The sequence below is a fragment of the Oncorhynchus masou genome, unplaced genomic scaffold, assembly GCF_036934945.1.
Source record: "Oncorhynchus masou masou isolate Uvic2021 unplaced genomic scaffold, UVic_Omas_1.1 unplaced_scaffold_1151, whole genome shotgun sequence".
Lineage (NCBI taxonomy): Eukaryota > Metazoa > Chordata > Actinopteri > Salmoniformes > Salmonidae > Oncorhynchus > Oncorhynchus masou.
In genome coordinates, this window is record NW_027001261.1 from 164,726 (window position 1) to 192,192 (window position 27,467).

Genomic DNA, 27,467 nt, shown 5'->3' on the forward strand with positions numbered 1-27,467 from the left:
CTGCCACCTGGAGGCTGTTATTTAAACAGACACAAAGCCAAGGTTGGTGATTCACAGCCACCTGGAGGCTGTTATTTAAACAGGCACAAAGCCAAGGTTGGGGATTCACTGCCACCTGGAGGCTGTTATTTAAACTGGCACAAAGCCAAGGTTGGTGATTCACAGCCACCTGGAGGCTGTTATTTAAACAGGCACAAAGCCAAGGTTGGTGATTCACAGCCACCTGGAGGCTGTTATTTAAACAGGCACAAAGCCAAGGTTGGTGATTCACAGCCACCTGGAGGCTGTTATTTAAACAGGCACAAAGCCAAGGTTGGGGATTCACAGCCACCTGCAGTTATGGAACGTTTGCTCATCGGTATAATTCATTGGCTGATCCCCCTCCCCCTGATGGGAACGTTTGCTCATCGGTATAATTCATTGGCTGACCCCCCCCCCCCCCCCCTCCCCCTGATGGGAACGTTTGCTCATCGGTATAATTCATTGGCTGATCCCCCCTCCCCCTGATGGGAACGTTTGCTCATCGGTATAATTCATTGGCTGATCCCCCCTCCCCCTGATGGGAACGTTTGCTCATCGGTATAATTCATTGGCTGATCCCCCCTCCCCCTGATGGGAACGTTTGCTCATCGGTATAATTCATTGGCTGATCCCCCCTCCCCCTGATGGGAACGTTTGCTCATCGGTATAATTCATTGGCTGATCCCCCCTCCCCCTGATGGGAACGTTTGCTCATCGGTATAATTCATTGGCTGATCCCCCCCTCATCGGTATCTGATCCCCCTCCCCCTGATGGGAACGTTTGCTCATCGGTATAATTCATTGGCTGATCCCCCCTCCCCTCCCCTCCCCCTGATGACCTCGATGGAATTATGTGATCCTTCCTTAACCCACAGGATGTCCTGCCCAGTTGACTACTTCAAAATGGTGAAAGTCCTCAATGTTACTGCCGATGCTAAAACAGGCTTTTGGGCACACTAATATAGATAGATAGTCCTCTATCTTGATAAGACTTATAGGCTGTCTCCCAAATGGGCCCTGGTCGAAAGTAGGGCACTACATAGGGAATAGGGTGCCATTTGGGCCCCAGGCATGGACTTACAGGTGTTGGTGTATGTATACTTCATATCTAAGAGACAATCGTAACCCAAGACTCGTCTGGAGCTGCGTTCAACTGGACTTCTTTTCTTCCATTTTTGTCGGAATTGAAAAAAATAAATGCAAAAAGAGAGGACCTGTAACCTGAGGTCATAGTTTATCCTTTACCCTGAGGTCATAGCCCATCATTTACCCTGAGGTCATAGTTTATCCTTTACCCTGAGGTCATGGTTCATTCTGTACCCTGAGGCCATAGCCCATCATTTACCCTGAGGTCATAGTTTATCCTTTACCCTGAGGTCATGGTTCATTCTGTACCCTGAGGTCATGGTTCATTCTGTACCCTGAGGTCATAGCCCATCATTTACCCTGAGGTCATAGTTTATCCTTTACCCTGAGGTCATGGTTCATTCTGTACCCTGAGGTCATGGCCCATCCTTTACCCTGAGGTCATGGTTCATTCTGTACCCTGAGGTCATGGATCATTCTGTACCCTGAGGTCATAGTTCATCCTTTACCCTGAGGTCATGGTTCATTCTGTACCCTGAGGTCATGGTTCATTCTGTACCCTGAGGTCATAGCTCATCCTTTACCCTGAGGTCATAGTTCATCCGTTACCCTGAGGTCATAGCTCATCCTTTACCCTGAGGTCATAGCTCATCATTTACCCTGAGGTCATAGGTCATCCTTTACCCTGAGGTCATAGCTCATCCTTTACCCTGAGGTCATAGCTCATCCTTTACCCTGAGGTCATAGCTCATCCTTTACCCTGAGGTCATAGCTCATCCTTTACCCTGAGGTCATAGCTCATCCTTTACCCTGAGGTCATAGGTCATCCTTTACCCTGGGCTCAAGTTGGAAGTTGCCCCTAGACACAAAGATCAGTTTAACGTTGGCCACTTTCCTCTAAAGCAATGCACTGTGGGACCAGGGTCGGGGTTGGGGTTGGGGGGGGAGAGAGTCAATTGCCTCCCAAATGTTATCCGATTTCCTATATACGGTCAAAAGTAGTGCACTACAGAGGGAATAGGCTGCCATTCTGGTCAACAGTAGTGCACTACAGAGGGAATAGGCTGCCATTCTGGTCAACAGTAGTGCACTACAGAGGGAATAGGCTGCCATTCTGGTCAACAGTAGTGCACTACAGAGGGAATAGGGTGCCATTCTGGTCAACAGTAGTGCACTACAGAGGGAATAGGCTGCCATTCTGGTCAACAGTAGTGCACTACAGAGGGAATGGGGTGCCATTCTGGTCAACAGTAGTGCACTACAGAGGGAATAGGGTGCCATTCTGGTCAACAGTAGTGCACTACAGAGGGAATAGGCTGCCATTCTGGTCAACAGTAGTGCACTACAGAGGGAATGGGGTGCCATTCTGGTCAACAGTAGTGCACTACAGAGGGCATGGGGTGCCATTCTGGTCAACAGTAGTGCACTACAGAGGGAATAGGCTGCCATTCTGGTCAACAGTAGTGCACTACAGAGGGAATAGGCTGCCATTCTGGTCAACAGTAGTGCACTACAGAGGGAATAGGCTGCCATTCTGGTCAACAGTAGTGCACTACAGAGGGAATAGGCTGCCATTCTGGTCAACAGTAGTGCACTACAGAGGGAATAGGCTGCCATTCTGGTCAACAGTAGTGCACTACAGAGGGAATAGGCTGCCATTCTGGTCAACAGTAGTGCACTACAGAGGGAATGGGGTGCCATTCTGGTCAACAGTAGTGCACTACAGAGGGAATAGGGTGTAATTTGGGACGCCACCGGGGTCTTCCACCACCTCTGTTGTTTTGTATATCTGTATTTGGCACTTTATCAGACGGACCCACCCTGCTGCATATCTGCATTAAATATTTAACAATAAATATGTCTGCTAAATGAGTCATTGTAAATGTAGATCAAATAACTGACTGTGATCTTCCTGTGGGGGGGTGTACCAATATTAAGTGTACCCTTGTTCACTACTTCTCACCAATCTCAATGCATTGTACTGGTGGAGGCATGTCATTTCTTTTCAAATCAGTGGAGGGGAAATGAACAGAGCGCAACACGTCGGGGAGGAAGGAGAGTCCATTGGCAAATCCAGTCAGGGATGAATTTGATTGGATGAAAAAGCTCTGTGGGCGGAGCTTTGTGACAGGCCAGTGTGCGAGGTTTATACTGCAGGGAGAGTCAAATAGGAACATGTCTTACGGGTGGTAGGATGGAGGGCATTTACACACGGGTTGTGACCCATAAGGTTGACAGGTTGAATCCCAGTTGTGACTTTTGTTTTTACAACTTTAACTAATCAACTTTCTAATCTACTGACGTTCTAAATGAGTCATTGACTGGTGCTTTCCCCCCTGCTAGTGCAGTGGACTAGGAACTGGGATAGGGACCAGAAGGTTACAGGTTCTAATCTTGTGGACTAGGAACTGAGATAGGGACCAGAAGGTTACAGGTTCTAATCTTGTGGACTAGGCACTGGGATAGGGACCAGAAGGTTACAGGTTCTAATCTTGTGGACTAGGAACTGGGATAGGGACCAGAAGGTTACAGGTTCTAATCTTGTGGACTAGGCACTGGGATAGGGACCAGAAGGTTACAGGTTCTAATCTTGTGGACTAGGCACTGGGATAGGGACCAGAAGGTTACAGGTTCTAATCTTGTGGACTAGGCACTGGGATAGGGACCAGAAGGTTACAGGTTCTAATCTTGTGGACTAGGAACTGGGATAGGGACCAGAAGGTTACAGGTTCTAATCTTGTGGACTAGGCACTGGGATAGGGACCAGAAGGTTACAGGTTCTAATCTTGTGGACTAGGCACTGGGATAGGGACCAGAAGGTTACAGGTTCTAATCTTGTGGACTAGGCACTGGGATAGGGACCAGAAGGTTACAGGTTCTAATCTTGTGGACTAGGAACTGGGATAGGGACCAGAAGGTTACAGGTTCTAATCTTGTGGACTAGGCACTGGGATAGGGACCAGAAGGTTACAGGTTCTAATCTTGTGGACTAGGCACTGGGATAGGGACCAGAAGGTTACAGGTTCTAATCTTGTGGACTAGGAACTGGGATAGGGACCAGAAGGTTACAGGTTCTAATCCTGAATGACCACAGAAGACTTCCAGATAAGAACAGCATTCTATGTTTTATTGATCACAGATTTCAGAGTGTCGTATCTGAGGCATCAATCAATCAATCAGACGGTGAACAACAGGTCAGTAGCAGAGGCACCTGGTTCACCTGGTCTAGTTTGGTATAAAAAGGTGGAGAAACGTAACCCAGGTGGGTCATTTGGCACCGAGTTGACAAAGCCGGGTCAATCAGACAAACACAAGAACACACAAATGGACACACACACACCTAACACTAGACTGGTCTCCCAGAGCCTACTTCAAATACTAAATAAATATCAGTTTTTAAGAACCTCCAAGGAAGACCGCATATCAAAAGTAAATACACGCGCATCACAGATCACATGACCAACTACATGACATCATGGCGGTCAAGGCAGCAATCGCAGAGGGTTCCACATTATGCTGCAGAACCTTTCTCTATCAGGTACCAGAATATTTCTCTGTCAGGTTCTAGAATGTCTCTCTCTCTCTCAGGTTCTAGAATGTCTCTCTCTATCAGGTTCTAGAATGTCTCTCTCTCAGGTTCTAGAATGTCTCTCTCTCTCAGGTTCTAGAATGTCTCTCTCTCTCTCAGGTTCTAGAATTCCATGCAGGGTTCTCTCAGATCAGAGGCCCATCCAGGAGACCCAGTCAGGGAAGTCCTCCACCTCTCCCATCTCACTGAGGCTCTGCTCTCCATCACCATGGACCAGGGTCAGCTTGTAGCGCAGACGTACCTTACGCTGGAGGGAGAGAACACACAAACCATCACCATTCTATCAAACACACTGACGCTGGAGGGAGAGAACAGACGCTGGCGGGAGATAACACACAAACCATCACCATTCTAATCAAACACACCTAACGCTGGAGGGAGAGAACACACAAACCATCACCATTCTAATCAAACACACCTGACACTGGAGGGAGAGAACACACAAACCATCACCATTCTAATCAAACACACCTAACGCTGGAGGGAGAGAACACACAAACCATCACCATTCTCATCAAACACACCTAACGCTGGAGGGAGAGAACACACAAACCATCACCATTCTAATCAAACACACCTGACACTGGAGGGAGAGAACACACAAACCATCACCATTCTAATCAAACACACCTAACGCTGGAGGGAGAGAACACACAAACCATCACCATTCTCATCAAACACACCTAACGCTGGAGGGAGATAACAGATGCTGGGAGGGAGATAACACACAAACCATCACCATTCTAATCAAACACACCTGACGCTAGAGGGAGATAACACACAAACCATCACCATTCTAATCAAACACACCTAACGCTGGAGGGAGATAACAGATGCTGGGAGGGAGATAACACACAAACCATCACCATTCTAATCAAACACACCTAACGCTGGAGGGAGATAACAGATGCTGGGAGAGAGAGAACACACAAACCATCACCATTCTAATCAAACACACTTAACGCTGGAGGGAGATAACACACAAACCATCACCATTCTAATCAAACACACCTAACGCTGGAGGGAGAGAACACACAAACCATCACCATTCTATCAAACACACCTAACGCTGGAGGGAGATAACACACAAACCATCACCATTCTAGTCAAACACACCTAACGCTGGAGGGAGAGAACACACAAACCATCACCATTCTAGTCAAACACACCTGACGTTGGGAGGGAGATAACACACAAACCATCACCATTCTATCAAACACACTGACGCTAGAGGGAGATAACAGACCCTAGAGGGAGATAACAGACGCTGGGAGGGAGAGAACACACAAACCATCACCATTCTATCAAACACACCTAACGCTGGAGGGAGATAACACACAAACCATCACCATTCTATCAAACACACCTAACGCTGGAGGGAGATAACACACAAACCATCACCATTCCATCAAAGGCACATTGTCAACAAGCCACGGCACTTGACATTGACAGTGAATAAACTCTGGAGATATCATCCGCAGCTTTCACCCTCAATACGGACGCCAGGGAGACTGCCTTTAACAGACACATGGTTGACAATGATGAGCCTTACGAATGAATGCCGGCCAAGTCACAGGTCTGATGGTAACAAAACAATCTCTGTGTTTCCAGTGTGTCAGGTTGAGCAGTAGACTCACCCTGTGTGGGTTGGAGAGGAGCAGTATCTGTGAGAGGGCAGCAGGGGGCAGCAGAGGGTTGTAGGAGGGGAGGTCATTCCCTGAAGACGGCTGGAGCTTCACTGTCATGGTCTGGAGGACAGACAGGGAGATCAGTCGGCTAGCCAGTGAGCCAGCCAGTCATTCAGTCAGCCAGTCATTCAGTCAGCCAGTCATTCAGTCAACCAGACAGTCATTCAGTCAACCAGACATTCAGTCAGCCATTCAGTCAGCCAGTCATTCAGTCAGCCAGTCATTCAGTCAGCAGGTCATTCAGTCAGCAGGTCATTCAGTCAGCCAGTCAGACAGTCATTCAGTCAACCAGACGGTCATTCAGTCAACCAGTCATTCAGTCAGCCAGTCATTCAGTCAGCCAGTCATTCAGTCAGCCAGTCATTCAGTCAGCCAGTCATTCAGTCAGCCAGTCATTCAGTCAGCCAGTCATTCAGTCAGCCAGTCATTCAGTCAACCACAGTCATTCAGTCATTCAGTCATTCAGTCAGCCAGTCATTCAGTCAACCAGCCAGTCATTCAGTCAACCAGACAGTCATTCAGTCAGCCAGTCATTCAGTCAGCCAGTCATTCAGTCAACCAGACAGTCATTCAGTAAGATCAATGACTCAATCAATGAATCAATCAGTCCATCAAATCAATCAGTCCAGGGTTCCCACACCTTCTTAATTAAACATCAAATTCAAGGACTTTTCAAGGACTTTCCAGGCCCAATTCCCTCAAATTCAAGGACCCGTGGGAACCCTGAGAGTCAGTCATTCAATCAGTCAACGAGTCATTGATGGAAACAAAGGATTCATTAGACAAGGAGAGAGATTGTTTAAAGTTAGAAAATGTCGGAGTTTAAAAATGTCTTGTCCATATTTGGGCATTTGTCTGTTACCTTGGGAACGGCAGCCTGAAACAGGATGTCTTTAACAGGAAGTGCGGAGGAGTTCACCGTGGAGACGATAACCACAGCAACGTTAGGGTGTCCCGGGGGCGGGTCTTTGGCAAAATGGAGGGAAACATGGACGCCATTCTGGTCGAACACCGTGATTGGCTCCAATCGACCTATCGGAGACATTCAGGAAATGAACACCTCAGACGTGCGAACAGATGACTTGAAATAGAAAACACCAGAGGTATCCATTAACATGAATGACTACAGAGAACAGATGACCAGAGGTATCCATTAACATGAATGACTACAGAGAACAGATGACCAGAGGTATCCATTAACATGAATGACTACAGAGAACAGATGACCAGAGGTATCCATTAACATGAATGACTTACAGAGAACAGATGACCAGAGGTATCCATTAACATGAATGACTACAGAGAACAGATGACCAGAGGTATCCATTAACATGAATGACTACAGAGAACAGATGACCAGAGGTATCCATTAACATGAATGACTACAGAGAACAGATGACCAGAGGTATCCATTAACATGAATGACTACAGAGAACAGATGACCAGAGGTATCCATTAACATGAATGACTACAGAGAACAGATGACCAGAGGTATCCATTAACATGAATGACTACAGAGAACAGATGACCAGAGGTATCCATTAACATGAATGACTACAGAGAACAGATGACCAGAGGTATCCATTAACATGAATGACTACAGAGAACAGATGACCAGAGGTATCCATTAACATGAATGACTGCAGAGAGCAGATGACCAGAGGTATCCATTAACATGAATGACTACAGAGAACAGATGACCAGAGGTATCCATTAACATGAATGACTACAGAGAACAGATGACCAGAGGTATCCATTAACATGAAGGACTACAGAGAACAGATGACCAGAGGTATACATTAACATGAATGACTACAGAGAACAGATGACCAGAGGTATCCATTAACATGAATGACTACAGAGAACAGATGACCAGAGGTATCCATTAACATGAATGACTACAGAGAACAGATGACCAGAGGTATCCATTAACATGAATGACTACAGAGAACAGATGACCAGAGGTATCCATTAACATGAATGACTACAGAGAACAGATGACCAGAGGTATCCATTAACATGAATGACTACAGAGAACAGATGACCAGAGGTATCCATTAACATGAATGACTACAGAGAACAGATGACCAGAGGTATCCATTAACATGAATGACTACAGAGAACAGATGACCAGAGGTATCCATTAACATGAATGACTACAGAGAACAGATGACCAGAGGTATCCATTAACATGAATGACTACAGAGAACAGATGACCAGAGGTATCCATTAACATGAATGACTGGCATAGCCAGAGGAGGACTGGCCACCCCACATACCTAGAGAGGAACCAGGCTTTCTTCCTAGGTTTTGGCCTTTCTAGGGAGTTTTTCCTAGCCACCGTGCTTCTACACCTGCATTGCTTGCTGTTTGGGGTATTCGGCTGGGTTTCTGTACAGCACTTTGAGATATCAGCTGATGTACGAAGGGCTATATAAATACATTTGATTTGATTTGAACACTAACTCCTAGAGGGCATCCAAAATGGCTCCTTATATAGTGCGCCCATAGGGCTCTGGTCAAGAGAAGTGCACTATAAAGGAATTAGGATGCAATTTGGGACACAGACCCATTCTGTGTATTACTGTGTTTAAAAGAGCTTAAGAAAAGGACAAAAACTAGGGCTGTGTTCCAAATGGTTCCCTTTTATCAGTTACCTCTGGTTAAAAACAGTGCACTCTATAGGGAATAGGGTGCCATTTTAGGACACACCCTTACTTGGTTTAATGGATTCCAGCGGGACGTGGATCTCTGCTAAGGATTCTGGGAGATTGAAACTCTCCGATTTCACTGGAGATCCTGACTCTGTCATTGGCTGACTCTGTGAGTTTGATGGTGGTCCTGACATCACAATTGGACGATTCTGAAGGCACGCCCTGACAGGAAGAAGAAAAGATTGAGTCGTCACGGTAACTATGTATCTCGCCCTCTTTCTCAATCCATCCATCCATCCATCCCTCACCAGTCAGTTCCATTTGACGAGTCACTGCCGCAACCCCGGGCCACCAGTGGGTGGTCTCTCCCTCCACACCCCCACGTGGTCAGGGAATGGTCTCTCCCTGTGTTCTCCTCTCCTCCTCTCATCTGAAATAAAGAGGGGGGGGGTGGAGAATAGGTATCTGTGTTGAAGAGGAACAAATAAGTGTAAATATGATCTGGTGTTGTTGTGAACCCCTTGGGCCCTGGTCAAAAGTAGTGCACTATGTAGGGAATAGGGTGCCATTCTGGTCAAATCTAGTGCACTATGTAGGGAATAAGGTGCCATTCTGGTCAAATCTAGTGCACTATATAGGGAATAGGGTGCCATTCTGGTCAAAAGTAGTGCACTATGTAGGGAATAGGGTGCCATTCTGGTCAAATCTAGTACACTATGTAGGGAATAGGGTGCCATTCTGGTCAAAAGTAGTGCACTATGTAGGGAATAGGGTGCCATTCTGGTCAAAAGTAGTGCACTACGTAGGGAATAGGGTGCCATTCTGGTCAAAAGTAGTGCACTATGTAGGGAATAGGGAGCCATTCTGGTCAAAAGTAGTGCACTATGTAGGGAATAGGGTGCCATTCTGGTCAAAAGTAGTGCACTACGTAGGGAATAGGGTGCCATTCTGGTCAAAAGTAGTGCACTATATAGGGAATAGGGAGCCATTTAGGGCGCATCCAGGGGTAACTGGTACCTGGAGTAGTTCATGGTAGTACGTGCTGCTCTGGCTCTGAGACGATGCTGGTTTATCCAGCCCTGAATAAAGAAGATCCCTGTTACACGTCAACACAAACACCACGACAGTCCAGATACAGGAAGAGAAGACTGTTCCACAACACATCTGGATCATGAAGACATCACAGCAGAAACATCCACATCAAAAGGAGGGGGGGAGGGACGTTCTAAAGAAACAGAACCTGTACGAACCTGTCACGTCCAGATCGATTAGAGATAGGGGAGTACTGTTGAGCCGTTGACGGGCGAGAGGAGAGGAGGAGGGAGAGGAAGAGGAGGGAGGAGGGGTGCCAAGCCGAGGCTGGGGGGTAGAGGAGGGGGAGGAGGAGACGTGGTGGGGAGGTGAGACGGAGGAAGACGTGTCTTCAGAAGGTGGTCTATGTGTCTGTGGAGAGTCCAGCGCTGACAGGTCTATTAGATGGTAACTCTTTATCTCTCTGGGGCTGCTGGGACCTGTGGATGGAGACTATATGAAAATACAACCACTGAGATTCACACTGAAACAACACGTCTTCTATGATGACACACTACAACACTAGAACAGAACACGAGAACACACAGGTAGGTTCTCTGTCTTAGGGATAGAGACAACACTAGAACAGAACACAGAACACTAGAACACACAGGTAGGTTCTCAGTCCTAGGGATAGAGACAACACTAGAACAGAACACAGAACACTAGAACACACAGGTAGGTTCTCTGTCCTAGGGATAGAGACAACACTAGAACAGAACACAGAACACTAGAACAGAACACAGAACACTAGAACACACAGGTAGGTTCTCTGTCCTAGGGATAGAGACAACACTAGAACAGAACACAGAACACTAGAACAGAACACAGAACACTAGAACACACAGGTAGGTTCTCTGTCCTAGGGATAGAGACAACACTAGAACAGAACACAGAACACACAGACCTGTACACCCTGTTAGGAGACCTGTCCACCCTGTTAGGAGACCTGTACACCCTGTTACTAGACCTGTACACCCTGTTACTAGACCTGTACACCCTGTTACTAGACCTGTACACCCTGTTACTAGACCTGTACACCCTGTTACTAGACCTGTACACCCTGTTACTAGACCTGTACACCCTGTTAGGAGACCTGTCCACCCTGTTACTAGACCTGTACACCCTGTTACTAGACCTGTACACCCTGTTAGGAGACCTGTACACCCTGTTACTAGACCTGTACACCCTGTTACTAGACCTGTACACCCTGTTACTAGACCTGTACACCCTGTTAGGAGACCTGTCCACCCTGTTAGGAGACCTGTCCACCCTGTTAGGAGACCTGTCCACCCTGTTAGGAGACCTGTACACCCTGTTAGGAGACCTGTCCACCCTGTTAGGAGACCTGTACACCCTGTTACTAGACCTGTACACACTGTTAGGAGACCTGTACACCCTGTTAGGAGACCTGTACACCCTGTTACTAGACCTGTCCACCCTGTTACTAGACCTGTACACCCTGTTAGGAGACCTGTACACCCTGTTACTAGACCTGTACACCCTGTTACTAGACCTGTACACCCTGTTAGGAGACCTGTACACCCTGTTAGGAGACCTGTCCACCCTGTTAGGAGACCTGTCCACCCTGTTAGGAGACCTGTACACCCTGTTAGGAGACCTGTACACCCTGTTAGGAGACCTGTCCACCCTGTTAGGAGACCTGTCCACCCTGTTAGGAGACCTGTACACCCTGTTAGGAGACCTGTACACCCTGTTAGGAGACCTGTACACCCTGTTACTAGACCTGTACACCCTGTTAGGAGACCTGTCCACCCTGTTAGGAGACCTGTCCACCCTGTTACTAGACCTGTCCACCCTGTTAGGAGACCTGTACACCCTGTTAGGAGACCTGTACACCCTGTTAGGAGACCTGTACACCCTGTTACTAGACCTGTCCACCCTGTTAGGAGACCTGTACACCCTGTTACTAGACCTGTACACCCTGTTACTAGACCTGTCCACCCTGTTAGGAGACCTGTCCACCCTGTTAGGAGACCTGTACACCCTGTTAGGAGACCTGTACACCCTGTTACTAGACCTGTACACCCTGTTACTAGACCTGTACACCCTGTTAGGAGACCTGTACACCCTGTTACTAGACCTGTACACCCTGTTAGGAGACCTGTACACCCTGTTAGGAGACCTGTACACCCTGTTAGTAGACCTGTACACCCTGTTACTAGACCTGTACACCCTGTTACTAGACCTGTCCACCCTGTTACTAGACCTGTCCACCCCGTTACTAGACCTGTACACCCTGTTAGGAGACCTGTACACCCTGTTAGGAGACCTGTACACCCTGTTACTAGACCTGTACACCCTGTTAGGAGACCTGTACACCCTGTTACTAGACCTGTACACCCTATTAGGAGACCTGTCCACCCTGTTACTAGACCTGTACACCCTGTTAGGAGACCTGTACACCCTGTTAGGAGACCTGTCCACCCTGTTACTAGACCTGTACACCCTATTAGGAGACCTGTCCACCCTGTTACTAGACCTGTACACCCTGTTACTAGACCTGTCCACCCTGTTAGGAGACCTGTACACCCTGTTACTAGACCTGTACACCCTGTTAGGAGACCTGTACACCCTGTTACTAGACCTGTACACCCTGTTAGGAGACCTGTACACCCTGTTACTAGACCTGTACACCCTGTTACTAGACCTGTCCACCCTGTTACTAGACCTGTACACCCTGTTAGGAGACCTGTACACCCTGTTAGGAGACCTGTACACCCTGTTAGGAGACCTGTACACCCTGTTACTAGACCTGTACACCCTGTTACTAGACCTGTCCACCCTGTTAGGAGACCTGTACACCCTGTTACTAGACCTGTACACCCTGTTACTAGACCTGTACACCCTGTTACTAGACCTGTCCACCCTGTTAGGAGACCTGTACACCCTGTTACTAGACCTGTACACCCTGTTACTAGACCTGTCCACCCTGTTAGGAGACCTGTACACCCTGTTAGGAGACCTGTACACCCTGTTAGGAGACCTGTACACCCTGTTACTAGACCTGTACACCCTGTTAGGAGACCTGTACACCCTGTTAGGAGACCTGTACACCCTGTTACTAGACCTGTACACCCTGTTACTAGACCTGTCCACCCTGTTAGGAGACCTGTACACCCTGTTACTAGACCTGTACACCCTGTTAGGAGACCTGTACACCCTGTTACTAGACCTGTCCACCCTGTTAGGAGACCTGTACACCCTGTTAGGAGACCTGTACACCCTGTTAGGAGACCTGTACACCCTGTTACTAGACCTGTACACCCTGTTACTAGACCTGTACACCCTGTTAGGAGACCTGTACACCCTGTTACTAGACCTGTACACCCTGTTACTAGACCTGTACACCCTGTTAGGAGACCTGTCCACCCTGTTACTAGACCTGTCCACCCTGTTAGGAGACCTGTACACCCTGTTACTAGACCTGTACACCCTGTTACTAGACCTGTCCACCCTGTTACTAGACCTGTACACCCTGTTAGGAGACCTGTACACCCTGTTAGGAGACCTGTCCACCCTGTTAGGAGACCTGTACACCCTGTTACTAGACCTGTCCACCCTGTTAGGAGACCTGTACACCCTGTTACTAGACCTGTACACCCTGTTACTAGACCTGTCCACCCTGTTACTAGACCTGTCCACCCTGTTAGGAGACCTGTACACCCTGTTAGGAGACCTGTACACCCTGTTACTAGACCTGTACACCCTGTTAGGAGACCTGTACACCCTGTTAGGAGACCTGTACACCCTGTTAGGAGACCTGTCCACCCTGTTAGGAGACCTGTACACCCTGTTACTAGACCTGTCCACCCTGTTACTAGACCTGTACACCCTGTTAGGAGACCTGTACACCCTGTTAGGAGACCTGTACACCCTGTTACTAGACCTGTACACCCTGTTACTAGACCTGTACACCCTGTTACTAGACCTGTCCACCCTGTTAGGAGACCTGTACACCCTGTTACTAGACCTGTACACCCTGTTACTAGACCTGTACACCCTGTTAGGAGACCTGTACACCCTGTTAGGAGACCTGTACACCCTGTTACTAGACCTGTACACCCTGTTAGGAGACCTGTACACCCTGTTAGGAGACCTGTACACCCTGTTACTAGACCTGTCCACCCTGTTACTAGACCTGTACACCCTGTTAGGAGACCTGTACACCCTGTTAGGAGACCTGTACACCCTGTTACTAGACCTGTACACCCTGTTACTAGACCTGTACACCCTGTTAGTAGACCTGTACACCCTGTTAGGAGACCTGTCCACCCTGTTAGGAGACCTGTACACCCTGTTACTAGACCTGTCCACCCTGTTAGGAGACCTGTACACCCTGTTAGGAGACCTGTACACCCTGTTAGGAGACCTGTACACCCTGTTAGGAGACCTGTACACCCTGTTAGGAGACCTGTACACCCTGTTAGGAGACCTGTACACCCTGTTAGGAGACCTGTACACCCTGTTAGGAGACCTGTACACCCTGTTAGGAGACCTGTACACCCTGTTTAGACCTGTCCACCCTGTTACTAGACCTGTACACCCTGTTACTAGACCTGTACACCCTGTTAGGAGACCTGTACACCCTGTTAGGAGACCTGTACACCCTGTTACTAGACCTGTACACCCTGTTACTAGACCTGTACACCCTGTTACTAGACCTGTACACCCTGTTAGGAGACCTGTACACCCTGTTAGGAGACCTGTACACCCTGTTAGGAGACCTGTACACCCTGTTACTAGACCTGTACACCCTGTTACTAGACCTGTACACCCTGTTAGGAGACCTGTACACCCTGTTACTAGACCTGTCCACCCTGTTAGGAGACCTGTACACCCTGTTAGGAGACCTGTCCACCCTGTTACTAGACCTGTCCACCCTGTTAGGAGACCTGTCCACCCTGTTACTAGACCTGTCCACCCTGTTACTAGACCTGTCCACCCTGTTAGGAGACCTGTCCACCCTGTTACTAGACCTGTACACCCTGTTAGGAGACCTGTACACCCTGTTACTAGACCTGTACACCCTGTTACTAGACCTGTACACCCTGTTACTAGACCTGTACACCCTGTTACTAGACCTGTACACCCTGTTAGGAGACCTGTCCACCCTGTTACTAGAACTGTACACCCCGTTAGGAGACCTGTACACCCTGTTAGGAGACCTGTCCACCCTGTTAGGAGACCTGTACACCCTGTTAGGAGACCTGTACACCCTGTTAGGAGACCTGTACACCCTGTTAGGAGACCTGTACACCCTGTTAGGAGACCTGTACACCCTGTTACTAGACCTGTACACCCTGTTAGGAGACCTGTACACCCTGTTAGTAGACCTGTACACCCTGTTAGGAGACCTGTACACCCTGTTAGGAGACCTGGACACCCTGTTAGGAGACCTGTACACCCTGTTAGGAGACCTGTACACCCTGTTACTAGACCTGTACACCCTGTTACTAGACCTGTACACCCTGTTACTAGACCTGTACACCCTGTTACTAGACCTGTACACCCTGTTACTAGACCTGTACACCCTGTTAGGAGACCTGTACACCCTGTTAGGAGACCTGTACACCCTGTTACTAGACCTGTACACCCTGTTACTAGACCTGTACACCCTGTTACTAGACCTGTACACCCTGTTAGGAGACCTGTACACCCTGTTAGGAGACCTGTCCACCCTGTTACTAGACCTGTACACCCTGTTAGGAGACCTGTACACCCTGTTAGGAGACCTGTACACCCTGTTACTAGACCTGTACACCCTGTTAGGAGACCTGTCCACCCTGTTAGGAGACCTGTACACCCTGTTAGGAGACCTGTACACCCTGTTACTAGACCTGTACACCCTGTTAGGAGACCTGTACACCCTGTTAGGAGACCTGTACACCCTGTTAGGAGACCTGTACACCCTAGACCTGTACACCCTAGACCTGTACACCCTGTTACTAGACCTGTACACCCTGTTACTAGACCTGTACACCCTGTTACTAGACCTGTCCACCCTGTTAGGAGACCTGTACACCCTGTTAGGAGACCTGTACACCCTGTTAGGAGACCTGTACACCCTGTTAGGAGACCTGTACACCCTGTTAGGAGACCTGTACACCCTGTTAGGAGACCTGTACACCCTGTTAGGAGACCTGTCCACCCTGTTAGGAGACCTGTACACCCTGTTAGGAGACCTGTACACCCTGTTAGGAGACCTGTACACCCTGTTAGGAGACCTGTACACCCTGTTACTAGACCTGTACACCCTGTTACTAGACCTGTCCACCCTGTTACTAGACCTGTACACCCTGTTAGGAGACCTGTACACCCTGTTAGGAGACCTGTACACCCTGTTAGGAGACCTGTACACCCTGTTACTAGACCTGTACACCCTGTTAGGAGACCTGTACACCCTGTTACTAGACCTGTACACCCTGTTAGGAGACCTGTACACCCTGTTAGGAGACCTGTACACCCTGTTACTAGACCTGTACACCCTGTTACTAGACCTGTACACCCTGTTAGGAGACCTGTACACCCTGTTAGGAGACCTGTACACCCTGTTACTAGACCTGTACACCCTGTTAGGAGACCTGTACACCCCGTTAGGAGACCTGTACACCCCGTTAGGAGACCTGTACACCCTGTTACTAGACCTGTACACCCTGTTACTAGACCTGTCCACCCTGTTAGGAGACCTGTACACCCTGTTAGGAGACCTGTACACCCCGTTAGGAGACCTGTACACCCTGTTAGGAGACCTGTACACCCTGTTAGGAGACCTGTACACCCTGTTACTAGACCTGTACACCCTGTTAGGAGACCTGTCCACCCTGTTACTAGACCTGTACACCCTGTTAGGAGACCTGTACACCCTGTTAGGAGACCTGTACACCCTGTTACTAGACCTGTACACCCTGTTAGGAGACCTGTCCACCCTGTTACTAGACCTGTCCACCCTGTTACTAGACCTGTACACCCTGTTACTAGACCTGTACACCCTGTTACTAGACCTGGACACCCTGTTAGGAGACCTGGACACCCTGTTAGGAGACCTGTACACCCTGTTACTAGACCTGTACACCCTGTTACTAGACCTGTCCACCCTGTTACTAGACCTGTCCACCCTGTTAGGAGACCTGTCCACCCTGTTAGGAGACCTGTACACCCTGTTAGGAGACCTGTACACCCTGTTACTAGACCTGTACACCCTGTTACTAGACCTGTCCACCCTGTTAGGAGACCTGTACACCCTGTTAGGAGACCTGTACACCCTGTTACTAGACCTGTACACCCCGTTACTAGACCTGTACACCCCGTTAGGAGACCTGGACACCATGTTAGGAGACCTGTCCACCCTGTTAGGAGACCTGTCCACCCTGTTAGGAGACCTGTACACCCTGTTAGGAGACCTGTACACCCTGTTACTAGACCTGTACACCCTGTTACTAGACCTGTCCACCCTGTTACTAGACCTGTACACCCTGTTACTAGACCTGTACACCCTGTTAGGAGACCTGTCCACCCTGTTACTAGACCTGTACACCCTGTTAGGAGACCTGTACACCCTGTTAGGAGACCTGTACACCCTGTTAGGAGACCTGTACACCCTGTTAGGAGACCTGTACAATGTATGAGTGGTGTAGAGAATGTATGAGTGGTGTAGAGGATGTATGAGTGGTGTAGAGGATGTATGAGTGGTGTAGAGGATGTATGAGTGGTGTAGAGGATGTATGAGTGGTGTAGAGGATGTATGAGTGGTGTAGAGGATGTATGAGTGGTGTAGAGAATGTATGAGTGGTGTAGAGAATGTATGAGTGGTGTAGAGAATGTATGAGTGGTGTAGAGAATGTATGAGTGGTGTAGAGAGTGTATGAGTGGTGTAGAGAGTGTATGAGTGGTGTAGAGAATGTATGAGTGGTGTAGAGAATGTATGAGTGGTGTAGAGAATGTATGAGTGGTGTAGAGAATGTATGAGTGGTGTAGAGAATGTATGAGTGGTGTAGAGGATGTATGAGTGGCGTAGAGGATGTATGAGTGGTGTAGAGAATGTATGAGTGGCGTAGAGAATGTATGAGTGGCGTAGAGAATGTATGAGTGGCGTAGAGAATGTATGAGTGGTGTAGAGGATGTATGAGTGGTGTAGAGAATGTATGAGTGGTGTAGATAATGTATGAGTGGTGTAGATAATGTATGAGTGGTGTAGAGGATGTATGAGTGGCGTAGAGGATGTATGAGTGGCGTAGAGAATGTATGAGTGGCGTAGAGAATGTATGAGTGGCGTAGAGGATGTATGAGTGGCGTAGAGAATGTATGAGTGGCGTAGAGAATGTATGAGTGGCGTAGAGAATGTATGAGTGGTGTAGAGAATGTATGAGTGGTGTAGAGAATGTATGAGTGGTGTAGAGAATGTATGAGTGGCGTAGAGAATGTATGAGTGGCGTAGAGAATGTATGAGTGGTGTAGAGAATGTATGAGTGGTGTAGAGAATGTATGAGTGGTGTAGAGAATGTATGAGTGGTGTAGAGAATGTATGAGTGGTGTAGAGAATGTATGAGTGGTGTAGAGGAGGAGCTAGACAGATGTACCGTTGTGTATGGAGCGCTCTCCACCTCCTCCTCCTCTCATCCTGTTGCTCTCTCTCCCCCCCATCATGTCTTTATACATGTTGACCACCAGGGTCAGCTCATCATTGGCCCGCAGGATCTGAGCTGGAATGGAAGGAACACAACATGAAAGACAACAATGAACATAACATAAAATTACAATAAATATGGCAGCGGGTAGTCTAGCTAGCAGTTAGAGCATTGGGTCAGTAGTCTAGCTAGCAGTTAGAGCATTGGGTCAGTAGTCTAGCTAGCAGTTAGAGCATTGGGTCAGTAGCCTAGCTAGCAGTTGGATCATTGGGTCAGTAGTCTAGCTAGCAGTTAGAGCATTGGGTCAGTAGCCTAGCTAGCAGTTAGATCATTGGGTCAGTAGTCTAGCTAGCAGTTAGAGCATTGGGTCAGTAACCAGCAGGTAGTCTAGCTAGCAGTTAGAGCATTGGGTCAGTAGTCTAGCTAGCAGTTAGAGCATTGGGTCAGTAACCAGCAGGTAGTCTAGCTAGCAGTTAGAGCATTGGGTCAGTAGTCTAGCTAGCAGTTAGAGCATTGGGTCAGTAGCCTAGCTAGCAGTTGGATCATTGGGTCAGTAGTCTAGCTAGCAGTTGGATCATTGGGTCAGTAGCCTAGCTAGCAGTTAGAGCATTGGGTCAGTAGCCTAGCTAGCAGTTAGATCATTGGGTCAGTAGTCTAGCTAGCAGTTAGAGCATTGGGTCAGTAACCAGCAGGTAGTCTAGCTAGCAGTTAGAGCATTGGGTCAGTAGTCTAGCTAGCAGTTAGAGCATTGGGTCAGTAACCAGCAGGTAGTCTAGCTAGCAGTTAGAGCATTGGGTCAGTAGTCTAGCTAGCAGTTAGAGCATTGGGTCAGTAACCAGCAGGTAGTCTAGCTAGCAGTTAGAGCATTGGGTCAGTAGTCTAGCTAGCAGTTAGAGCATTGGGTCAGTAACCAGCAGGTAGTCTAGCTAGCAGTTAGAGCATTGGGTCAGTAGTCTAGCTAGCAGTTAGAGCATTGGGTCAGTAACCAGCAGGTAGTCTAGCTAGCAGTTAGAGCATTGGGTCAGTAGTCTAGCTAGCAGTTAGAGCATTGGGTCAGTAACCAGCAGGTAGTCTAGCTAGCAGTTAGAGCATTGGGTCAGTAGTCTAGCTAGCAGTTAGAGCATTGGGTCAGTAACCAGCAGGTAGTCTAGCTAGCAGTTAGAGCATTGGGTCAGTAGTCTAGCTAGCAGTTAGAGCATTGGGTCAGGAGTCTAGCTAGCAGTTAGAGCATTGGGTCAGTAGTCTAGCTAGCAGACCTGTACACCCTGTTAGGAGACCTGTACACCCTGTTAGGTTTGGGTCAGTAACCAGCAGGTAGTCTAGCTAGCAGTTAGACCATTGGGTCAGTAACCAGCAGGTAGCCTAGCTAGCAGTTAGAGCATTGGGTCAGTAGTCTAGCTAGCAGTTAGAGCATTGGGTCAGTAACCAGCAGGTAGCCTAGCTAGCAGTTAGAGCATTGGGTCCGTAACCAGCAGCTAGTCTAGCTAGCAGTTAGAGCATTGGGTCAGTAGCCTAGCTAGCAGTTAGAGCATTGGGTCAGTAGTCTAGCTAGCAGTTAGAGCATTGGGTCAGCAGTCTAGCTAGCAGTTAGAGCATTGGGTGTGTAACCTAGCTAGCAGTTAGGGCATTGGGTGTGTAAACTAGCTAGCAGTTAGAGCATTGGGTCAGTAGTCTAGCTAGCAGTTAGAGCATTGGGTCAGTAACCTAGCTAGCAGACCTGTACACCCTGTTAGGAGACCTGTACACCCTGTTAGGTTTGGGTCAGTAACCAGCAGGTAGTCTAGCTAGCAGTTAGAGCATTGGGTCAGTAACCTAGCAAGCAGTTAGAGCATTAGGTCAGTAACCTAGCTAGCAGTTAGAGCATTGGGTCAGTAACCTAGCTAGCAGTTAGAGCATTGGGTCAGTAGCCTAGCTAGCAGTAAGACCATTGGGTCAGTAACCAAGCTAGCAGTTAGACCATTGGGTCAGTAGCCTAGCTAGTAGTTAGAGCATTGGGTCAGTAGCCTAGCTATCAGTTAGAGCATTGGGTCAGTAGTCGAGCTAGCAGTTAGAGCATTGGGTCAGTAGTCTAGCTAGCAGTTAGAGCATTGGGTCAGTAACCAGCAGGTTGTCTAGCTAGCAGTTAGAGCATTGGGTCAGTAGTCTAGCTAGCAGTTAGAGCATTGGGTCAGTAACCAGCAGATAGTCTAGCTAGCAGTTAGAGCATTGGGTCAGTAGTCTAGCTAGCAGGTAGAGCATTTGGGTAAGTAACCTAGCTAGCAGTTAGAGCAGTTAGAGCACCCAATGGTCTAACTGCTAGCTAGGCTACTGACCCAATGCTCTAACTGCTAGCTAGACTACTGACCCAATGCTCTAACTGCTAGCTAGGTTACTGACCCAATGCTCTAACTGCTAGCTAGGCTACCAGCTGCCATATTTATTGTATTTTATGTTCTGTTCATTGTTGTCTTTCATGTTGGGTCAGTAGTCTAGCTAGCAGTTAGAGCATTGGGTCAGTAACCTAGCTAGCAGTTAGAGCATTGGGTCACACCCAGCCTGGTTCCTCTCTACCCGGTACAGCCAGAAGACTGGCCACCCCCCAGAGCCTGGTTCCTCTCTACCCGCTACAGCCAGAAGACTGGCCTCCCCCCAGAGCCTGGTTCCTCTCTATCCGGTACAGCCAGAAGACTGGCCACCCCCCAGAGCCTGGTACCTCTCTACCCGGTACAGCCAGAAGACTGGCCACCCCCCAGAGCCTGGTTCCTCTCTACCCGGTACAGCCAGAAGACTGGCCACCCCCCAGAGCCTGGTTCCTCTCTATCCGGTACAGCCAGAAGACTGGCCTCCCCCCAGAGCCTGGTTCCTCTCTACCCGGTACAGCCAGAAGACTGGCCACCCCCCAGAGCCTGGTTCCTCTCTACCTGGTACAGCCAGAAGACTGGCCACCCCCCAGAGCCTGGTTCCTCTCTACCCGGTACAGCCTGAAGACTGGCCACCCCCCAGAGCCTGGTTCCTCTCTACCTGGTACAGCCAGAGGACTGGCCACCCCCCAGAGCCTGGTTCCTCTCTACCTGGTACAGCCAGAAGACTGGCCACCCCTCAGAGCCTGGTTCCTCTCTACCTGGTACAGCCAGAAGACTGGCCTCCCCCCAGAGCCTGGTTCCTCTCTAGGTTTCTTCCTAGGTTCTGGCCTTTCTGGGGAGTTTTTCCATGCTACAGCATTGCTTACTCTTTGGGGTTTCATGGCAGAATATCTGTGAAGAACTTTGTGACAACTGCTGATGTAAAAATGTCTTTATAAAATATCTCTGACCAATTGATTGATAAGACAGAACGCTCCGGCACTCAGAATAGTCATGGTGACTATTGATTCAGAGTTTTACTGAGGAATCATCTTTGCTAATAGGACACGTTTAGTTGTGTGAATAAATCCCAGATTATCTGGATACATAGAGACTAAATGATCAACGTAGATCTGGATACATAGAGACTAAATGATCAACGTAGATCCGGATACATAGAGACTAAATGATCAACGTAGATCCGGATACATAGAGACTAAATGATCAACGTAGATCCGGATACATAGAGACTAAATGATCAACGTAGATATGGATACTATAAATAATCAACGTAGATCTGGATACATAGAGACTAAATGACCAATGTAGATGAATTACCTAAAGCTTCGTCATCGTCGACGGTGTCGCTGGCCAATCGGAAAAGGTTGGGTCTGAGCCTATCACAGCTCTCATAGAGGGCCTACAGGAAGGACAGGATACACAGTAATGTGTTCGTACCGTCTGTGTACAGCACACACACACACGGTATCTGTTTAGTGTACACACACACACACACACGGTATCTGTTTAGTGTACACACACACACACACGGTATCTGTTTAGTGTACACACACACACACACACACACACGGTATCTGTTTAGTGTACACACACACACAGTATCTGTTTAGTGTACACACACACACGGTATCTGTTTAGTGTACACACACACACGGTATCTGTTTAGTGTACACACACACACACACACACGGTATCTGTTTAGTGTACACACACACACACACGGTATCTGTTTAGTGTACACACAGAGAGAAACAGCCCCATACCTTCAGGTGGTCAGTGTGGTGTGTGGAGGGCCCAGTGAGACCGTGTTGCTGTAGCAACTCTCTCAGCTGTCTGGTTCTGCTAGCGACCTCCTCCAGGGTAGAGACACGTCTAGATACAAGCTCTGCTTTCTGCTGCTCCTACAGACAACAATACAGCAGTCAACCATCACACGCACACACACCAACATGCACACACTCGCAGACACGCCAACATACACACACACGTGGTTCTCACTTCTTTGATGGTGTTCTTGATCAGTCTGTTGGCTGTCTGCAGATCTTCAGGACTACTGCTCTTCAGGAGTGTGGCTAACAACTGGGAACACACATTAAGAGAGACAAGAAGATCAACTACAAAAGGCTCTCACACACACACACACACACATTAAGAGACATAGGACAAGAAGATCAACTACAAAAGGCTCTCACACACACATTAAGAGACATAGGACAAGAAGATCAACTACAAAAGGCTCTCACACACACACACACACACACACACACACACACATTAAGAGACATAGGACAAGAAGATCAACTACAAAAGGCTCTCTCACACACACACACACACACACATTAAGAGACATAGGACAAGAAGATCAACTACAAAAGGCTCTCACACACACACACACACACACATTAAGAGACATAGGACAAGAAGATCAACTACAAAAGGCTCACACACACACACACACACACACACACACATTAAGAGACATAGGACAAGAAGATCAACTACAAAAGGCTCTCACACACACACACACACACACACACACACATTAAGAGACATAGGACAAGAAGATCAACTACAAAAGGCTCTCACACACACACACACACACATTAAGAGACATAGGACAAGAAGATCAACTACAAAAGGCTCTCACACACACATTAAGAGACATAGGACAAGAAGATCAACTACAAAAGGCTCTCACACACACACACACACACACACACACACACACACACATTAAGAGACATAGGACAAGAAGATCAACTACAAAAGGCTCTCTCACACACACACACACACACACATTAAGAGACATAGGACAAGAAGATCAACTACAAAAGGCTCTCACACACACACACACACACATTAAGAGACATAGGACAAGAAGATCAACTACAAAAGGCTCTCACACACACACACACACACACACACACACATTAAGAGACATAGGACAAGAAGATCAACTACAAAAGGCTCTCACACACACACACACACACACACACACACATTAAGAGACATAGGACAAGAAGATCAACTACAAAAGGCTCTCTCACACACACACACACATTAAGAGACATAGGACAAGAAGATCAACTACAAAAGGCTCTCTCACACACACACACACACACACACATTAAGAGACATAGGACAAGAAGATCAACTACAAAAGGCTCTCTCACACACACACACACATTAAGAGACATAGGACAAGAAGATCAACTACAAAAGGCTCTCTCACACACACACACACATTAAGAGACATAGGACAAGAAGATCAACTACAAAAGGCTCTCACACACACACACACACACACACACACACAAACACACACACACACATTAAGAGACATAGGACAAGAAGATCAACTACAAAAGGCTCTCACACACACACACACACATTAAGAGACATAGGACAAGAAGATCAACTACAAAAGGCTCTCACACACACACACACACACACACACATTAAGAGACATAGGACAAGAAGATCAACTACAAAAGGCTCTCACACACACACACACACACACATTAAGAGACATAGGACAAGAAGATCAACTACAAAAGGCTCTCACACACACACACACACATTAAGAGACATAGGACAAGAAGATCAACTACAAAAGGCTTTCTCACACACACACACACACACACACACACACACACACACACACACACACACACATTAAGAGACATAGGACAAGAAGATCAACTACAAAAGGCTCTCACACACACACACACATTAAGAGACATAGGACAAGAAGATCAACTACAAAAGGCTCTCACACACACACACACATTAAGAGACATAGGACAAGAAGATCAACTACAAAAGGCTTTCTCACACACACACACACACACACACACATTAAGAGACATAGGACAAGAAGATCAACTACAAAAGGCTCTCACACACACACACACACACACACACACCTTGGCCTTGTCCTCCTGGTTGAACACGGAGTCCTCAACTCTCTGTGAGGGAGGAGGCATCACAATGGTGTCTGGGAGTTTAGGGTCCTTCTTCACAAGGCCTGAAGAACAGACACGGAGAGACAATGAGTGGTTGTTTCGCCAAACGCCACCTGATTCTCTTTACAGAGCCCGACCTTTGACCTGGGCCCACACGTTGTAACGGTTCTATATCATAATGGACCGTGTCTTTTTTAAACATGCGCTGGGCCTCCTGTAACTAAGCTGTAACAGTTCTAAGGGGCTCGAGTTCTAAGTTATAACGGTTCTGAGCAGTAACAGACCTCGTTTCCTGAGCGACAGGCCTCCTGGTTCTAAGGTATAACGGTTCGGAGCAGTAACAGACCTCGTTTCCTGAGCGACAGGCCTCCTGGTTCTAAGGTATAACGGTTCTGAGCAGTAACAGACCTCGTTTCCCGAGTGATAGGCCTCCTGGTTCTAAGGTGCTAGAGTTCTAAGGTATAACGGTTCTGAGCAGTAACAGACCTCGTTTCCCGAGCGACAGGCCTCCTGGTTCTAAGGTATAACGGTTCTGAGCAGTAACAGACCTCGTTTCCCGAGTGACAGGCCTCCTGGTTCTAAGGTGGTAGAGTTCTAAGGTATAACGGTTCTGAGCAGTAACAGACCTCGTTTCCTGAGCGACAGGCCTCCTGGTTCTAAGGTATAATGGTTCTGAGCAGTAACAGACCTCGTTTCCCGAGCGATAGGCCTCCTGGTTCTAAGGTGCTAGAGTTCTAAGGTATAACGGTTCTGAGCAGTAACAGACCTCGTTTCCTGAGCGACAGGCCTCCTGGTTCTAAGGTATAATGGTTCTGAGCAGTAACAGACCTCGTTTCCCGAGCGATAGGCCTCCTGGTTCTAAGGTGCTAGAGTTCTAAGGTATAACGGTTCTGAGCAGTAACAGACCTCGTTTCCTGAGTGACAGGCCTCCTGGTTCTAAGGTGCTAGAGTTCTAAGGTTCTGAGGTGTTGTAATGGACCTTGTTTCTTCAGCATGCGGTAGGCCTCCTGAATCTTGGGTTCTTCTTTGAGCCACATAGTCCAGCTGTACAGAACCTCCGTCACCCTCAGCTTCACCTCCACACCACTCCACTGCCCCAGGAACTGTTAACACACACACACACACACACACACACACACACACTTTCAGCTTCACCTCCGCACCACGCCACTGACCCAGGAACTGTTAACACACACACACGCACACACACACACACACTTTCAGCTTCCCCTCCGCACCACGCCACTGACCCAGGAACTGTTAACACACACACACACACACACACACACACACACACTTTCAGCTTCACCTCCGCACCACGCCACTGACCCAGGATCTGCAGATCAATCAATCACATGTATTTTCTAAAGCAATTCATACTTCAGCAGCAGTCACACAGAGCTCTACAGTAACCCAGCCTAAACTACAGTAACCCAGCCTAAACTACAGTAACCCACCCTAAACTACAGTAACCCAGCCTAATCTACAGTAACCCAGCCTAAACTACAGTAACCCACCCTAAACTACAGTAACCCAGCCTAATCTACAGTAACCCAGCCTAAACCACAAAGAGCTCTACAGTAACCCAGCCTAAACTACAATAACCCAGCCTAAACTACAGTAACCCAGCCTAAACCACACAGAGCTCTACAGTAACCCAGCCTAAACTACGATAACCCAGCCTAAACTACAGTAACCCAGCCTAAACCACAAAGACCTCTACAGTAACCCAGCCTAAACTACAGTAACCCAGCCTAAACCACAAAGAGCTCTACAGTTTTTTTATTTTTATTTTACCTTTATTTTACCAGGCAAGTCAGTTAAGAACAAATTCTTATTTTCAATGACGGCCTAGGAACAGTGGGTTAACTGCCTGTTCAGGGGCAGAACGACAGATTTTGTACCTTGTCAGCTCGGGGATTTGAACTTGCAACCTTTCGGTTACTAGTCCAATGCTCTAACCACTAGGCTACACTGCCGCCCCAAGTAACCCAGCCTAAACTACAGTAACCCAGCCTAAACCACAAAGAGCTCTACAGTAACCCAGCCTAAACCACACAGAGCACTACAGTAGCCCAGCCTAAACCACACAGAGCTCTACAGTAACCCAGCCTAAACCACACAGAGCTCTACAGTAACCCAGCCTAAACTACAGTAACCCAGCCTAAACCACACAGAGCTCTACAGTAACCTAGCCTAAACCACAAAGAGCTCTACAGTAACCCAGCCTAAACCACAAAGAGCTCTACAGTAACCCAGCCTAAACCACACAGAGCTCTACAGTAATCCAGCCTAAACCACAAAGAGCTCTACAGTAACCCAGCCTAAACTACAGTAACCCAGCCTAAACTACAATAACCCAGCCTAAACCACAAAGAGCAAGCAAATGAGGAGGCAGAAGCA

The 27,467-nt window shown here is 47.9% G+C and overlaps 1 protein-coding gene across 1 annotated transcript in view; it reads right to left on the reverse strand.

The window, feature by feature from the left end:
• Positions 1-4,213: 4,213 nt before the first annotated feature.
• The window catches only part of LOC135529378 (ADP-ribosylation factor-binding protein GGA2-like), a gene marked incomplete at its 5' end in the record, with an annotated part of 29,078 nt that continues 5,824 nt past the window's right edge, over positions 4,214-27,467 (reverse strand). Inside the window, 13 exons of the mRNA XM_064958149.1 lie at positions 4,214-4,943; positions 6,334-6,444; positions 7,247-7,416; positions 9,103-9,260; positions 9,347-9,468; positions 10,056-10,117; positions 10,289-10,549; positions 18,710-18,832; positions 22,417-22,498; positions 22,863-23,000; positions 23,098-23,178; positions 25,026-25,126; positions 26,044-26,167. Of these exons, the coding sequence (XP_064814221.1) occupies positions 4,827-4,943; positions 6,334-6,444; positions 7,247-7,416; positions 9,103-9,260; positions 9,347-9,468; positions 10,056-10,117; positions 10,289-10,549; positions 18,710-18,832; positions 22,417-22,498; positions 22,863-23,000; positions 23,098-23,178; positions 25,026-25,126; positions 26,044-26,167 (1,650 nt within the window). The remainder of the gene's footprint in view (positions 4,944-6,333; positions 6,445-7,246; positions 7,417-9,102; positions 9,261-9,346; positions 9,469-10,055; positions 10,118-10,288; positions 10,550-18,709; positions 18,833-22,416; positions 22,499-22,862; positions 23,001-23,097; positions 23,179-25,025; positions 25,127-26,043; positions 26,168-27,467) is intronic.